The following is a 15,984-nucleotide window of genomic DNA, read 5'->3' as shown; positions in this document are numbered from 1 at the left end:
GTGCGGTGAGTATATCTCAGGTGAGTATTCTCAGGTGAATATATCTCAGGTGAGTATATCTCAGGTGAGTATACTATTATTATCAGCCTATTGCTAGTGTTTCACTTGGACTTCAATGGGGATAAACTCATACTTATAATTAAATTGCATAGGCACCCAAAATTACTAGCATGTACCCTTACTTCTTGTACATGACCTCGTGGTGCGTGTAAGTACAAGGCTTGGGTGCACATATTACACTTGGCACCCGCTCGATCTTATCAGGCCAACCCGAGTTCAAGGTCACTCTTGCTATTATATTCCATATGCTACTTACGTCAGTTCGCTCCGGTTCATCCTCTACATGATCAAACCAAGTCAATACGGGTAATTAGACCGAATTTAGAAAGTAGGGTATCACATTACCTCTCCTTTTTGAAAATTTTGCTCTCAAAATTGTAGTACCTGGTTGTTCGAAAAGATGAAGATACAAGGTTTGAATATCATCCTCTTTCTCCCACGATGCCTTTTCAATTGGATGGTTGGCCCACTGAATCTTTACAAAAGCAATAGAGTTGTTGCAGAGAGTTTTCACCTTCCGATTTAAGATCTCAGCTGGATGTTCTTCATATGTCATATCAACTTCTAAGTATTCCGGTTCCATAAGTAGCATGTGGGATGGATCATGAACGTATCGCCTCAACATAAGTACATGGAAGGCATTGTGAGCACTGCTGAGGGAATGTGGTAATGCCAACATGTATGCTACTGCCCCAACTTGCTTCAAAATCTCAAATGAGCCAATACATCTTGGACTTAACTTGCCTTTTTTATGAAATCTGCGCAGACCTTTGGTAGGAGATATTTTAAGGAACACTTTCTCTCCCTATTAGAATTCCATTTCCTTCCTACGGCTATCTGCATAGCTCTTTTGACGTGATTATGCTACTTTAATTCTTTTTCTAATGACATCGACTTTATCACATGTCATCTGAATCATCTTTGATCCAAGCATTCGACGTTCACCTATTTCATCACAGTATAGAGGAGTTTTGCATTTTATGCCATATAATGCTTTATATGGAGCAATCCTAATTGTAGCTTGGTAGCTGTTGTTGTAAGCAAACTCCATAAGAGGTATATATTCCTCCCAACTGCCACTCATTTCCATGGCATAGGCTCGGAGCATGTCTTCTAATATCTATATTGTCCGCTTAGACTATTCCTCTATCTGTGGATGGAAGGCTATACTCAGGTTCAATTGTGATCCCAAGGCTTGCTGGAAGCTTTTTCAGAATCTAGAGTTAAACCTCGAGTCTCTGTCTGATACAATGCTCATCGGTATAACATGTAAGAGTACACATTATCCATATAAAGCTGTGCTAGCTTATCCATGGTGTAATTGGTCCTGATCAGAATGAAGTGAGTTGTCTTAGTAAGCTTATCAACTATTACCCAAATTGTATCCATTCCCTTGGGTGCACGTGATAGTCCGATAACAAAGTCTATTGTAATGTTATCCCACTTTCACTCGAGTACTGAGAGTGGTTGAAGAGTGCCAAAAGGCCGGTGTCGTTCAGCTTTGATTTTCTGACATACAAGGCAAGTTGACACATACAGAGCTATTATGGACTTCATTGCTGGCCACCATTAGTGTTGCTTTAGGTACTTGTACATTTTGGTACTTCCAGTGTGAAGAGAGTACTCAGAACTGTGTGCTTCCTTTACTATTTTATCTTGTGTTACCTCATCGCAGGGAATCTGCCCCAAAACAACAGTGCCCCATCACTGGCTAATGTTAAGCTGGGGTCATTTATTGTTTGCTCTTGAATCTTCTCTTTGATCCGCTACAACTTAGGATCCAAGGGTTGTTTCATTAGGATTTCTTCCTTGATGGATGAGTGTGCCTGTAGAGCTGCTAAGTATATAGTCAACTGCTGGACATCATCTGACTGGTGCTCTAGTTCCAAGGTCTCTCCCTCATACAAGAGGATTTCATCTATTAACATCGCCTCCACTTTAGGGCTCTTTGATTTGGGGTTTGGGTCATTGTTTATGTTACCTTCAAATTTCTATCTATCTGACTGGTTGCTTTAGTAATGATGTTGCTTATTTAAATCTGAATATTCATTCATTTTTTTTTTTTGGGTCAAGTTTATTTCTACTATGGGATCTACATGGGGTGGTTGGTAGTTTCTTTACTATGTGTTCCTAGATTAATCAGATTTTTTAAATGGATTTTGAATCTTATAAAGAGCAACCCAATGCATGAGACTGGGCCTGTGAGGGGCAAATGTTATCAGTTAATAAATTGATGTCGACAATTTTTTAAGTATTTTCTTACTCTGATAGGTTGTATATGACAAGCTAGGGATGCCTATTGGCCTTCTATTTATTGGGAGACTACGGCCTTTAGTTTATTACAAGATCATGTGAAGGACAACGTGCTGGATTTTCTGGTCTTAATAAGCATATAAATTGTATTTTTAAAATATCCATGCAATATGGTGCATCTTTCACATATATTGGAATCTATCTATTTTTCAAACACATTTCTGGTTGTGCATATGTATGTAAGTAATTAATGTCATGGACATATGGAAAAATGTAAAGATTTTAGTTTCATCAGTAAGAGAGTAACCCCTGCAGTTTTAGTCTCCCACTCATCTTTTCTTGCCTTTCTTCTTATTTCTTATTTTTTTTCCTATCTCTTCTATTCCTTTCAAAGTGAATCAATCCTACCATTTTAGTTAAAAGTGAATCAGTCTTTTTTTTATAGTTCAAGGTTACATCTGACTAAAATGGCACTCCAACTCTCTCTCTCTCTCTCGCACACACACACACACACACACACACCCCTCCACCAATATACCTGTCACGATGTCAAGATTCTCTCTTGTAAATAGAACAAGATTATATATGAGTATGGATTTTTTTTTTGGATCGATGTAAAGATGACTTTTCATTGCTCAATGTTCATATCTTCTTTAACTCAGTGTCCCTTGCTTGTAATAATTTAAACTATTTTATCAATAAATAAATAAATAAAATTATCAATAGTCATTAGTTCCCTCTTTTTTTCTCTCTCAACATATAGCCACACGTACATTTGCATGTGTCAGTTTTACTAGTGTATATATATATATATATATATATTTATTTATTAACTTCATCATGCCATAATGGTATCACTTTTTACTAAATGGCAATGTTGCATGGTACAATTACATTGGGTGAATCCCGTCCCATAGTAGGCGAGTGAAAATTTTTCAAAAATAAAGAAAAAAAAAAACTGTAATTATTACCATATGATTATATAAATTATTAGTTTTCTTATTGTATTTAATATTGTTTTATCTTTTTAAGTTAAAAGGATTTAGATACAAAATAAAGTAAAATTTAATAATTAAATGAGAAAAAAATCGCAACTTATCAGACGACCTTATACCCAGCTAGGGATGGTAAGAGGACAACCTTGCCCTCTGGTTGGATGTTTTTGCTCCTCCCTTGATTGATCCTCATATTGACATAACGATCACATGACTAAGTAACGATCTCAACTCTAATCATGGTTTTAAGTATCGGTATCGTATCAGCAGTATCATCTCAAGGGTAAAATAATAAAAAAAATGTATTTTTTTTGGAAAACAAGGGGTAAAAGTGATCGCACTGATCTTCTCCAATACCGATTTGAATTGAATCATCATTGGCAAAGATTGATACCAAGAACTAAATCGATGATCCTACCTAAATATATAAGGATTTGAATATTGTGATATTTTGTATTTAAAAAAGTGTTTTCCTGGGGGAGGAGTGTGGCCTTATAGGTACAATAAAGCAAATGGAAGAAAGCCCATAAACATCAGACAAGATGTATTATTGTATTTCATTAGGGTTGGGTGATTTTGTTTACCGTTGTGTCTTGGAGTAGGCCACCTTTCCTTTCCCCACCCCCACCAAACAAAAAAGATAAAAATTTATGATTACCGTTTTAGATTTGAAATATTCACTTCCCATCCAATTAATTCCCTTCTGACCATGTTTTAAGTATTGGTATTGCATCAGTCGTATCAGATCAGTGTTGGCTGAGACCAATTCCTGATCCTTGACTGATCTGAATCAGTTGCTCGTATCATTTCAGAGGTAAAACAGTAAAAAAAAAAAAAAAAAACAAAATCGGCCGATATGCACCTATTCGATCCGATCCGATCCGGGTCGGTGTATCCATTCCTCCGACCAAACGAAAACCATATGTTTCCTTTCTTTTCTCCTTCTCCGCTTGTTAGCCGTTCGAAGAAACTCCTCTCGCTCTCACTCCCTCTAGGATAGTAGTCAGTACTCTGGATTTCAGCCCCTACGTCGTCCTTCCGCGTTTCTTAGCCGGTCGAAGAACCTCTATGTGTGAACGCTTACGCGAGCAAGACACAGAAGTCGTCCTCCAAATTCCAGCCCTTACATCCATCTAAAATCCGAACTTTTACCATGGAATCCCATAAAACAATTGAATTGTCCAAAACCCATGACCAAATTTGTCTCTAAATTCAGCGGAAGCCTTTCAAAATGCCTCTAACTTTATCGACCCAATCTCTGCAACTCTACTCTGCAACGTCATTTTCGGCCAAGCCCTCCACTTCAGAGCTTAAGCCAAAGCAATCATGGCTTACAATCAGATTTTCGCACAAACCCATCAACCGGATTACCTGCGTTTCAATCCGGCCGAAGAAAAAAAGGGCTTCGAAGAGCGACACGTCTGAAGAAAAGGAACTCATTCGTACCCTTCTGAGGAATTTCAGTGACGAGAAGCCGTTAGTCTCGACGCTGAATAAGTATGTGAAGCTCATTAGAACTGAACATTGTTTCATTCTGTTTGAGGAGCTCGGAAAGAAAGATAGATGGCTTCAATGTATTGAGGTTGGTTTTTTCTTTGTCCCCCAACTTCATCTTTTTTGTAAACTTAGGTTTATATCAGTTCTTTAGACAAGTATTTGTTCGGTGGGTTTCTTGCAATGTCTGTGGAAAGCTAATGGTTGGTCATATTAAAGCTGTGATTTCATTTTCCCCTTTTTATCTTCTGCTGGTTCATCATCGGTGGATATATAGGCTAGTGGAAATATGCTTTGCAAATTATAGTCCATTATTGTAGTAGCAATTATCTTTTAATACTTATTAAAACGGTTTAGTTCTTCTATCATGAGGGGAGGATCATACAATTGAGTCCAGTTGTGGCCTATGGCTTCTTTTAGTTGTTATCAAATAATGGGTTCTACCGAAAAAAAAAAAAAAATTCAAATAATGGGTATAAAGCCACCTTATGCATCACAAGTTCAGGATATATTAATTTATGCTGTCCACCAATTTCAAAGCAAGTAAGAGAGAGACTTCTCTAAGTATACAGGGCAGAACCTTGAAGATCTTTTGGATCCCAGAGTCTGTCTGAACAAAATCCAAGCTGTAAAGTTTTTGGCCAAGTTTGTCTAACTCAGCTTGTTCTTCCCTGACTTGTATCTTCTGAATTTGGCTTGTCCAAGTAGACTAAGCAAAGTCCTATTAAACTTCGCATAGGCTGAGTTGGAAGTTTATCTTGTTGGTTCCATAGTCCTTTTTTTCTTTCTGTTATAGCATTTCACGGAGTTGGGCATTGTAATCGTGATCGATTCAACCACAATGTGGTTCTGAGTCCTACAATGATTTGTCAATGGTATAACTACACAACCATCCCTGCTAACCTGAGTAATTAACAATGGAATATGCATTGGTTTTGACTATCATTTTACCAGTTACTTGGCTGATTCATTGTTCCATCTGCGCTGGATTTAGGTTTTCAGATGGATGCAGAAACAACGTTGGTACATTGCAGATAATGGTGTTTACTCAAAATTAATATCTGTAATGGGAAAAAAGGGGCAGACACGGATGGCAATGTGGCTGTTCTCTGAGATGCGTAATAGTGGGTGCCGACCAGATACTTCAGTGTACAATGCTCTTATCACAGCTCATCTGCATTCTCGAGATAAATCCAAGGCTTTAGACAAATCCCTTGGGTACTTTGAGAAAATGAAGGTCATTGAACGATGCAAACCCAATGTTGTGACATACAACATTCTCTTGAGAGCTTTTGCTCAGGCACGGAATGTGGATCAGGTCAATGCTTTGTTCAATGATCTTGAGGAGAGCATTATCTCATCTGACATCTATACCTATAATGGTGTGATGGATGCATATGGGAAGAATGGGATGATTAGAGAAATGGAATCTGTACTTTCTCGCATGAAGAGCAATCAGTGTAAGCCTAATATAATCACATTCAATTTGCTGATTGATGCATATGGTAAACGTCAAGCTTTTGACAAGATGGAGCAAGTTTTCAAGAGCTTATTGCGCTCCAAGGAGAAGCCTACTCTGCCTACATTTAATTCAATGATTTTGAACTATGGGAAGGCCAGGCTTAGGGAGAAGGCAGAGTCTGTTTTCAAAAAGTTGACAGAAATGGGATATACACCAAGCTACATCACATATGAGAGTCTTATTACAACTTTTGGGCTTTGTGACTGTGTTTCAAGGGCCAGAGAAATTTTTGATGAGATGATAGAATCTGGGAAGGAGATGCAAGTATCGACTCTAAATGCCATGCTTGGTGTATACTGCTTGAATGGCCTACCTGCTGAAGCGGATCTGCTTTTTGAGTATGCTTGTGATAATGGGTTGCTTCTGGATGCATCGACATACAAACTTCTTTATACTGCCTACACTAAGGCCAACATGAAGGAGCTTCTTCAGAAGTTGCTTAAACATATGGACGCAGTTGGTATTGTCCCCAATAAGAAGTTCTTTTTGGAGGCTTTGGGTGCACTTGGATCTTCACAGGGTAGACTTGAGTCCAATGATAGCTCAGCTGGTTCAAGCATTCCACAGATTGGAAGTGCAAAGACATGAATTTTAGTTGTGGCCAGTTGGTTCATTTGTATGTTACCATCTTGTTTTATTCAACTTGAGATTCTGACATGGTTGTGGGTCAGATTGGATGCTGCTTGGATTCACACAACAGTGAGATAGTTAGTTGAACCTAGATGCCCTCCTTTTCTTCTTTGTGCAGCATTTCACCATTTTCTTGATTACTTAAAATTTTCCATCTAGGTGAGTTTACAATTAATATTTTTAAACTCTTTTTTGCACCTTTAAATTGATAATATGGTTATGTTTTACATGAAGTCAAACGGAGGCTCTTTATATCATGGCTGTATATAAATGTTTAACCCCAAGGTGTGGCAAGTCCCTCACTAGATATGTTATTGTTGCTGCTGCAGATTATCACTTTACTCATTTAACCATGGGGTTAGGTTAAGTTAATATTTGCTCATATTCGACTTGTTTTATACAACTGAGATGTGGGTGTAGGCATACAAAACATTATTCCATTTGATTAACTTGCAGATGAGCTGGTGAAGTAAGGATTTGATAGCGATCTCTGTTATGTAAATTCCCCCCCCCCCCCCCCCCCCCCCCACTTTCTCTTCCTTCTTTCTTCTCCCTTTTTGGATTTATTCTTCTTCTCTGGTAGTCTGGTATGGTAATTCATTTGTTCTGAAACGTTCCTACCTCCTACAGATTGTGTTAGGTACAAGTGGAAGTCCAAGGGAGAGAGAGAGAGGATCTGGGCAGCTACTTCCCAAGTAAGGCCTTGTGGTCTCTGATCTATCTAAAATTATCAGATTTCTTCCTATTCTGGTTATAAATCCTGTTCCATGATCCTGTTCTGAACTATTATCTGTTAAATTATTCTGGCCTTTAGATTGATTTACATTAATACCAACCCAACTACCCAAGTTGCATCTTGCAAGTTCCTACGATTTGCCCCATAGTCCATAATCTGCAGCTCCTGCACAGCTACTTCCCAAGTAAAGCCTCCGTTTAATCATTTTATTTATCAATATCAAGAACAACTGCCAAAATGTTGATTCTTTGATGATATTGATTAAATCATTTGTATTTGGATATATATGGATTTTTTGACACTTCACTTGACTCTTGAGTATTTGACTGTTTAAACTTTGAAGATTACTTAAGTTTTGAATTTTGGATTGATTTTATGTTTTATATTAAATGTTTTTAGAATTATATCATATTCCATCAATGTTGTCGGTTTTTGAGGGTTTGATGTGGCTTAATGTTAATTTTGATGATATAAGGTGTATGTTGTACTGTTGTAGCATACTAAATAAGGCTGCGTACATTATATTAACATACTAATATGTTTTCCTTTTCCATTATTGTTCACCATTTTCCTCTTAGCCTCTGTGACTACCAGAGTGTGGCTTGGTGATGGGGACATCAAAGTGTACAGGCGCAAGAAGAAGAAGAAGCAGCCATCTTTGTGGCTGGAAGAATAGAAAGAAGAAGATCTTGTGGGCCCCAAGCTCGATCCAGATTTTAGAAGATCTTAGAAGATTTCAGAAGATCTTGTGGGTCCCAAGATCGATCCAGATTTTTAGAAGATCTTGGAAGATTTTGTGGACCCCACCAAATCTTATTTGATTCTAGTACTTTGCTTTAAATCTAGTGATATTTGATTGTCTTACACAATTAGGAAACTAGGATTTCTTTATATTGATCTATTAAGTAGTTTTTATTTCATGCAATTGAGTTTCTAAGTATCTTTTTATTTTTGGAAGTTTACTCTCTTTAAGTGTAAGGCCATTGGCCATTGTTCATGTTCAATTAATGAAGAATATTGAAAAGAAGAATAAACCCTCAAACCCCTCACGGTTCTCTCTCTCTCTCGTTCTCTCATCTTTCTCTCTCGCCTCTTTCCTCCCTTACTCTCTCGGCTCTCTCTTATCTCAATCTTCTTGTCTCGCCTCCCTCTCTTTCTTTTCAGTCTTATCACTTTTTTTTTCTGCTGCTGTGTTGTTATTACTGCACCTGCTACCTTACCTCACTGCTGCTGCAACACATTACTGGAGTTACAAAATTTCTGCCGCTGCACCTGCTGCCTTACCTCACTGCTGCTGCTGCAAGATATTCCTGCTGTTATAAACTTGCTGCTGCAACATATTTCTGCCGGTACAAAACTGCACTGCTGCACACTGCTGCCTTTACACCACTGCTGCTACTCTCTCTACAATTGGCTGGATGTATCTTCTTCAACAAAAGGTGGAATACAACCTCTTTATTTTGGAGAACCTGGATTTCTTCTTCTCTCCTCAGATCTGAATAACAGTGTGGTAAAGTACTAAACTAAATCCTCCCCACCTCCCTAAATCCCTATTACATATATTGCAACCCATTGACGTTGAAGTCTGCCCTTGCCCTTTGTTTATGCCTATTTTATCGATTGTTGCATATCTAATTTGGGTGTCTAGATGGATTTGTGCTGAACCTAATAGTCATATGTCGTTTGTTCCCTTCCCCATGTCCCCACTTGAAACTTGAGTAAGAATTTATATGTTTTTCCGTCTAGATTAATATTGCTTTTGGTTACTTTGTTTATTAGTCTCGCTTTATCTTGCATGCTTAATCGTGTTTGCTGAGATTCTTTGGTCTTATTTACCTAAGCCCCTTGAGTTAACCTACCTAGTTAGTTAATCTTGTAGGAGACCTAGTCATCTAGGAACCCCTCCTACATCACTTGGATTTTAAGTACACTTTAGGTGGTCTCCTATTGTGCAGAGCTGGTGACCACGTGGAAGCTTTCTTAGGTCATGATACTAACATAGCATTTAGAAGGGTCAAAAGTTGTATTAGATGGCTAGATTAATTGAGTCAACTGCATCACTTTATGCATCTCATATAGTTCCACTCTCTTATTTGAAATTTTGTAGTGTAACCTTGGCTTCCCGTTAGGTCAAGAAAAAATCTAGAACTGTTCAAGTTGGAATTGTAAATAGTAAAATTATCATGATATCATGACTCATGAGACTCCTCACTTCTGTAAATACTTCTTGAATTTCATGGATTTGGACACAGTGTGTTAACATGGTCCAGAATTCACTTTTAAGTGGAAGATTAGTGGTAGTGGAAGAGAGCTTGTGGATTTAAAAGCTCATGAGGTGGCTTAAGCCTATCCAAGCTGGGGAAACGTTCTCCAAATTAATTCACATGCAATTTTAAAGCTGCCCGGGGGGGATCCATGACTTGGTTAATTTCCCTTCACCTGCATAGCTCTTGGATATGCCATAAGCCAGCATAGAAAAGAGATGTCAGACAAATTTATGTGTTTTGTCAATGGGCCTTGAGGCCTTAATAGCAGTTTCACCGACAATTTGTTTTCTTCATCTTCATCTTTATTGAAGTAAGTAAATACAATTGTGATGACAGTAGTAAGAAATCAGAAATTGACACAAAAATGTGTGGTTTGCCATTGGAAAGATAATTTAGTAGAGAAAAAAAGTTGTACTTTGTCATATTTTTGTCAAGTTTTCATGTAGGCATCCAGGCATAGTTGTCATGGCAACAAGGTGACCCAGCACGGTAGAGGCCACCTAGATGCCTGCATAGGAACCTTAGGCGTGCGCTGCAGTCTGGTTAAATTAACAATGTTAAAGCAGAATTTATTCTAGCAGAGTTTTATCAATAAACTATATGGTAGAACCAGATACAACAGTGCAAATCAGAACTTGAAATATCAACAGAATTTGATGAGAGAGAGAGTTGAAATCAGGGTTTAAAGTATCGGCAAGCATAGGACATATCTTATCGAATCTTTGAGGTACCGATACGGTACTTATTAACTTTATCATAATGTATCGAACTGTACCAGTGTACACTATGATATTAAATTGTTAATTGATACTTGAGGATACATATGATACTTATCTGAAAAGCTGTAAAACATAAACTAGAAACAAATATAGGAAGACGAAGAAGAAGAGGAGGAAGAAAAGAGGAGAAGATGAATAAGAAGGTGGTGGGGCAGCAGAGCTGGAGTAGCAGCTACTGAAGCAGCAGCAGTAGCGGGACCACTGGTGAGTTGGAGCAGCAGTGGCCACTGTCACTGCCAACGGATCAGTAGCAGCGATAGTGGCCAAAGTCAAAGCCACCGGAGCAGAAGGAGCAGAAGGAGCAGAAGAGGACTAAGCTGCAGCAACGGAGGGCAGTGGCGAACATGACAATGACGGTAGCGGCAGGTGATGTTGGGAGGTGGCAGCAAAAGTGTCGCAACTCTCATGAAACTGCTGCATGAACCACATCTAAATGAACTAGTAACATCAAACTTGACTGATGCAGAATCAAAGAAGAGGAGAAGACGAATCTGACCTGCGTAGGATCTGATTTGAGTTTCCTTGTTTATCAAGGAATCTGGTCTGGTCGTGGGGTTAGTAGTTTAGGATATAGTTGCTAAGACGTCGCCTTGGTGGCAAGGAATTTTTTCTAGTCCTAGGCCATCCCATCAGAAAGCTGGTCAAGGCACCCAGATGGAAGCAAACGGGGAAAACTGTAGTGGAAAGGAGGAAAGAGGAGGAAAAGGGATAAATAGGGGGAAGTGGAAAATAGGGAAGAAGAAGGAAGCAGCAGCACTGCCACCCCCACCGCAGCTGCAGCAGCAGGGGAAGAGGAATAGGGAGAAGAATGAAGTAGAAGAGGGATGAGGAGGCAAAGAAGGTGGAGGAAGAAACCACGGAGAAGAAGAGGAGGTGGATAGTCTGGAGACAGAGCTACCAACATGGATGTCAGAACCACCTCACCGCTGCAAGTCAATGCCTGAGCATCTCATCACAACTCCCAAATCTTGACAATGAAAGGCTTTGGCTCCCTCATAGGCATATAAAAGGGATGGTATCTGATTTACCATTCTGATCTGGAATGTTGTTTCATTTATATACTAGTCTCTTATTTATTGTAATATATAAATGCCCACAATCATCAAAATATTACTACCAATATTCCTAAACTAAAGTGCCTGCGCAGCCCCCACATAAGCGACGCCTAGGCATCTAAATGGATTCCCAGCGCCTACAGTTGCCTAGCCGCCTATGGTTTAGGAGTTATTTTGATTTTTTATTCTCATCCTATAGCATATTAATAGTTGGAATTGTGTTAGTGCTTTTCCAGTTTGATTTTTGAATGTTTTCTTAGAGTCCTAGATGAACCAAGAGTTCCCTAAGATGGGCAACAGGTCTTAGTGCTAGCTTGCGGCATTCATAACTTCCAGAATATTATTTAGATTTGTCTCACATTTGATACTGAAGTTTCTAGGTAATTCTATGGATTTCTGATTTGGATTTTCGATAGCTACAATTCTAGTTTCAGTACTGCTACTCTGTTCTCCTAGGAGCACTGGGAGTTCTCTGCATAGTTCTTATTCTTTCTCAGATTTCTTAGAGCTTCTACAGAACATGCTAACCTGCTAAAATAAGCAGTCGTCTGAATTTCAATCCGAATAGTATTGAAATAATAATGTTTTCTTTCTCTGAACCACAATCTCTCTAGTTCTCTGTTTCTGTCCTGGAAATTCCCCATCAAGTCTCTTTCCAGCTCTAGTCAGAGAATGGTACTGCATTATTGACTTCAGTTATGTGGAAAAGAACTAGATGGCAAAAAATATCAAGAAACCTCTTGCTTCTATGATGACATGCTAATTTGCTAATACTGCACCAGTAGAAAACTAGCAAGTGAAGAAAAAGAATCTGACATTCAACACTAGTAAAATCTGTGTAGAAATTAAAGACTCATGCTGCTATATAAAGGAAGAAAATATACCCACCGTTAATCCGTTATTCCACACAATGTCCATGACATGCTTTTAATTTATTTGATGTAATTTATGTATCGCATAATCTGGACTTGGTTGTAATTATTTCACTAAGCTTTTACCTATCTTCTTCATAATGAGGCAATATGCTACGTTGTGATGGAGGAGATAGAAATAGGGAAGAAATTGTTGCAGGGGAGAAGAGAAGAATGGGGAAGGGGAAGAAGTTCACATGACCAAGCAAACCACAAGGTTTCAACCAATTAATTAATTTATCGTAAAACACCACCAATTACCCATCGGTTACATGCCTTTATATAAAAAACTGAAAATTCAAACTTGCCTAATTAAAATCTAAATTAAATTAGCAACTCCTAATTTGCTTCCTAAATTCTAACTAATGAAATTAGAAACAGAATAAAACTCAAATTGGTAACTCCCTAATTGACTATTAACTACCCAAATTAAAAGATTGCAAATAATTCCCACACAAAATAAAATCCTAAAGATCCTAATGAATCCAATTAAAAGATTGCAAATAATTCCTATACAAAATAAAATCCTAAAGATCCTAATGAATCGAAAGATCCAATTAGACCCCGTTCATCTCGGTTGAGATTACCCGAAGGGTCAACCCGGTTCAATAGCATCAATTCTGCATCACATTGTGATACAAAATCATATGGCCTTTAATAGAAAAGGGACATAGCATGCAGTTTGGTGCTCCTCAGCTGCACCATACTTGTTGGTCCACTTGTTTTCCTAGTTGCATCTCTCTCTCTCTCACATCCCCCTTTTTCCTGAAATGCATGTATTTCTCTACTGGGTGTTCTTTGTCAATTTATTCACGGATCCATGTAACCGACCCCATTTAGTTGGGATAAGGCCAAGTTGTGTTGTTGTGTTCTTTGTCAATTCTATTCTTCGACACTCGTCTGATTTTAAACTGCCTTTTGCTTGATAGTAATGAGATATATTACAAATACACTACTTCACACACGTTTCTGCGCTATTTATTGGGTTTTCTTTCTGCTTTTCTCATATTGATGTTTTCTGTTATTCTTAGAGTTGACGTAAACGAAAGCTACTATTCCAATGATGTTAGCATTGAGAAATAATAAGCTATAAAATTCCTGTTATTCTGATCAAAAGATGAGATCGCTTTCATCAGATTATGTCGGGTCATCTAGTGTATTGTCTAATGGTTCGACAAGTTGTCATTGTAGTCAATTTTCTCACCATGTGAACCACTATAATGTTGCTTGACTACATGTTTACACATCCAATGTGCTTAAGATAGTACTTATGGAAATGGATAATCATTGCATGATCCACTTGTGACTTACCAAACCAATTCAATGAACAGAAAAAGTACACTTGGATATTTTAGTAATTGAACCTAGTGTATTTAAATAAATACTAGAGAATTAACCATATATTTGCCTTTTCTTGTTTGTGAATCAAGGAGGTGATCAGCAAAGCATTCTCTCTTATTGGACTGAATGTATTTTGTACCTATTCTTACTGTTATGCATAATGAGTCATGCGGTTGTGATGCATAGGATATATAAATATTTATTTAAGAATCATAGAATGCAAGAGGAGCCTATTACAAGTGTTGTGGAAAGAGAGCCCTTGCTATTAGGGGATCTTAGTGGTTAGGTAGTTATTGTTGTGGAGTCGAAGGTCTCATATTTGTATTGGATCAGTTACTCATCATATGCATCTATCGAATAAAATCTCAATGAATGGAGAACTAATGTTATCTACAGAACGTTTTCCTCTTGAAAGATCAGGAAACCTGGTCACCTTGACCATCGAAGGAGGTTAATTCCCCCTCAAAGTGGACCATAGCTTTCATTTTCTCGTTCTTTTGTTCTAAGAAATTTATGTATATGAATTACATAAAATTACCAACTCATCACCTGGGTGAAAAAGGTGTCCATTGGGGCGGGGGTGGCCGGTTTATATTCTCCAGATGTTTTTATTCTTTCTTTTGCTGCTACTATCTATTTTTTTTTTTTTTGCATGTATTATAATTCGTCCACTCTTTCTAAAAGAAGGGTCCTATTTACTCTCTATTTTGGTTGAATTCTTTATCTGTGTTTAGTTCTGAAATCTGTTCCATTTGCAGTGGAGACAAAGTGAGGATGAAGAAGATGGAAGCTATGGATGTTGATATGTCCAAGCAGACAGATGAAGTTTCCCATGCATTAGCAGCCGCAAATGCAGTTATAAAGACATCTAACACAAGTTCTGGGACAATGTTCCAAGACATTAACCGATGGTCTCAGGAGGGAGCTTGACATGTACCACTATGATGAAGACGATGATGTTGGAATAACTAACGAGGATAATCTTTGGCATTACGTATGTAAAATGTACATGTGGGACAATAATATCACCAATTACACCAGCACTCCTTTTAACTATCACAAACGTTTTTGTCAAACCCTAGAACTTTAGAACTCCAAGTCATGTGAATTAGACCTTTTACAGGTGAAAAAGAAGGAAACAAAAAAAAAATTAATTAGGGACTGGCGCAGGAAATGCCTAGAGACAGCACGTGAAAAGATGACACTCTCCCGCTTGAGAGGGTGTTGAAGATGCTGATGCATGTCCTTGCATTGGTCTTGCACGATGGTGTTTCCTGCAACAGCTGGCCAGGGTTCCTTTGCCCTAATAATTTTATCCAGCACCAAAACAGGCGGGGCTCTTCTCTGGCACAACAGAGGTGGCAGTGTACATTTGATGGCCTGGAGGTTCTTGAGGTGCATGCCTGTGTGTTGGGGTCTATGCCTGGTGCTCAGGAGCTCCAGGCTGATATTGCTGCCACCCCTATTGCACCACATAGGAGCTGGATCCAAAAACCCAATAAAAACAGCACGCGAGAGCACAAACATTATCTAACGCAGTCCAAATCTATCAAGAACTGTATGGGAAAGATTAAAAAAAATAAAAAAAATAAGGGAGCTATATGAGAAGGGTTAGTATCCAAGAGACTATATAGAAGCAGTCCTACAGACTATACAATTTGTAATGACTACAGTAAATCTCAACTGAAGTATGCAAGTTGCTTCTTTTTTTTTTTTTTTTCCTGATATAGAAGATCTTAAAATGCAACCATATCTATAAATCTAATATAAAAAATTCAATCTAATATAAAAAATTGAAATATAAGAAGAAGATGAAACAATATGAATGAAAGGGTACTATCCCTTGGTCCATGTATACTACATGGAAAAGAGAATTCCTTCTTGGACATGCTTCAACGTATGGTTGAAAAAAGCAAAGAACAAAATATTTTTCACCTTTTT

At 38.1% G+C, this 15,984-nt stretch overlaps 1 protein-coding gene and 2 long non-coding RNA genes across 3 annotated transcripts; all 3 read left to right on the top strand.

Annotated features, from left to right (window-relative positions):
• The first annotated feature begins 4,248 nt into the window (after positions 1 to 4,248).
• On the top strand, positions 4,249 to 7,123 carry LOC122069257 (pentatricopeptide repeat-containing protein PPR5 homolog, chloroplastic). The gene is made up of 2 exons (XM_042633227.1): positions 4,249 to 4,890; positions 5,797 to 7,123. Exons 1-2 carry the CDS (start codon positions 4,540 to 4,542, stop codon positions 6,910 to 6,912), a joined length of 1,467 nt encoding a protein of 488 aa, XP_042489161.1. The 5' UTR covers positions 4,249 to 4,539; the 3' UTR covers positions 6,913 to 7,123.
• Positions 7,124 to 7,465: 342 nt separating this feature from the next.
• Positions 7,466 to 8,363, top strand: LOC122069258. Its single transcript, XR_006137418.1, has 2 exons — positions 7,466 to 7,649; positions 8,269 to 8,363. It is a non-coding gene; the product is annotated as an uncharacterized LOC122069258 (long non-coding RNA).
• Positions 8,364 to 8,760: 397 nt separating this feature from the next.
• Positions 8,761 to 15,083, top strand: LOC122069259. Its single transcript, XR_006137419.1, has 2 exons — positions 8,761 to 9,200; positions 14,802 to 15,083. It is a non-coding gene; the product is annotated as an uncharacterized LOC122069259 (long non-coding RNA).
• The last annotated feature ends 901 nt before the right edge of the window (positions 15,084 to 15,984 follow it).

This window comes from Macadamia integrifolia, unplaced genomic scaffold (genome assembly GCF_013358625.1).
Source record: "Macadamia integrifolia cultivar HAES 741 unplaced genomic scaffold, SCU_Mint_v3 scaffold566, whole genome shotgun sequence".
NCBI classification, from domain to species: Eukaryota; Viridiplantae; Streptophyta; class Magnoliopsida; order Proteales; family Proteaceae; genus Macadamia; species Macadamia integrifolia.
Note: the sequence above shows the minus strand (reverse complement) of the source record. Positions and strands in the feature narration are given on the sequence as shown.

Bases quoted from the DNA above. Each gene is read 5' to 3' on its own strand.
- LOC122069257 (XM_042633227.1), top strand. From the start codon at position 4,540: ATGCCTCTAACTTTATCGACCCAATCTCTGCAACTCTACTCTGCAACG. The intron at 4,891-5,796 runs GTTGGTTTTTTC...CGCTGGATTTAG, and splicing joins GATGGCTTCAATGTATTGAG to GTTTTCAGATGGATGCAGAA.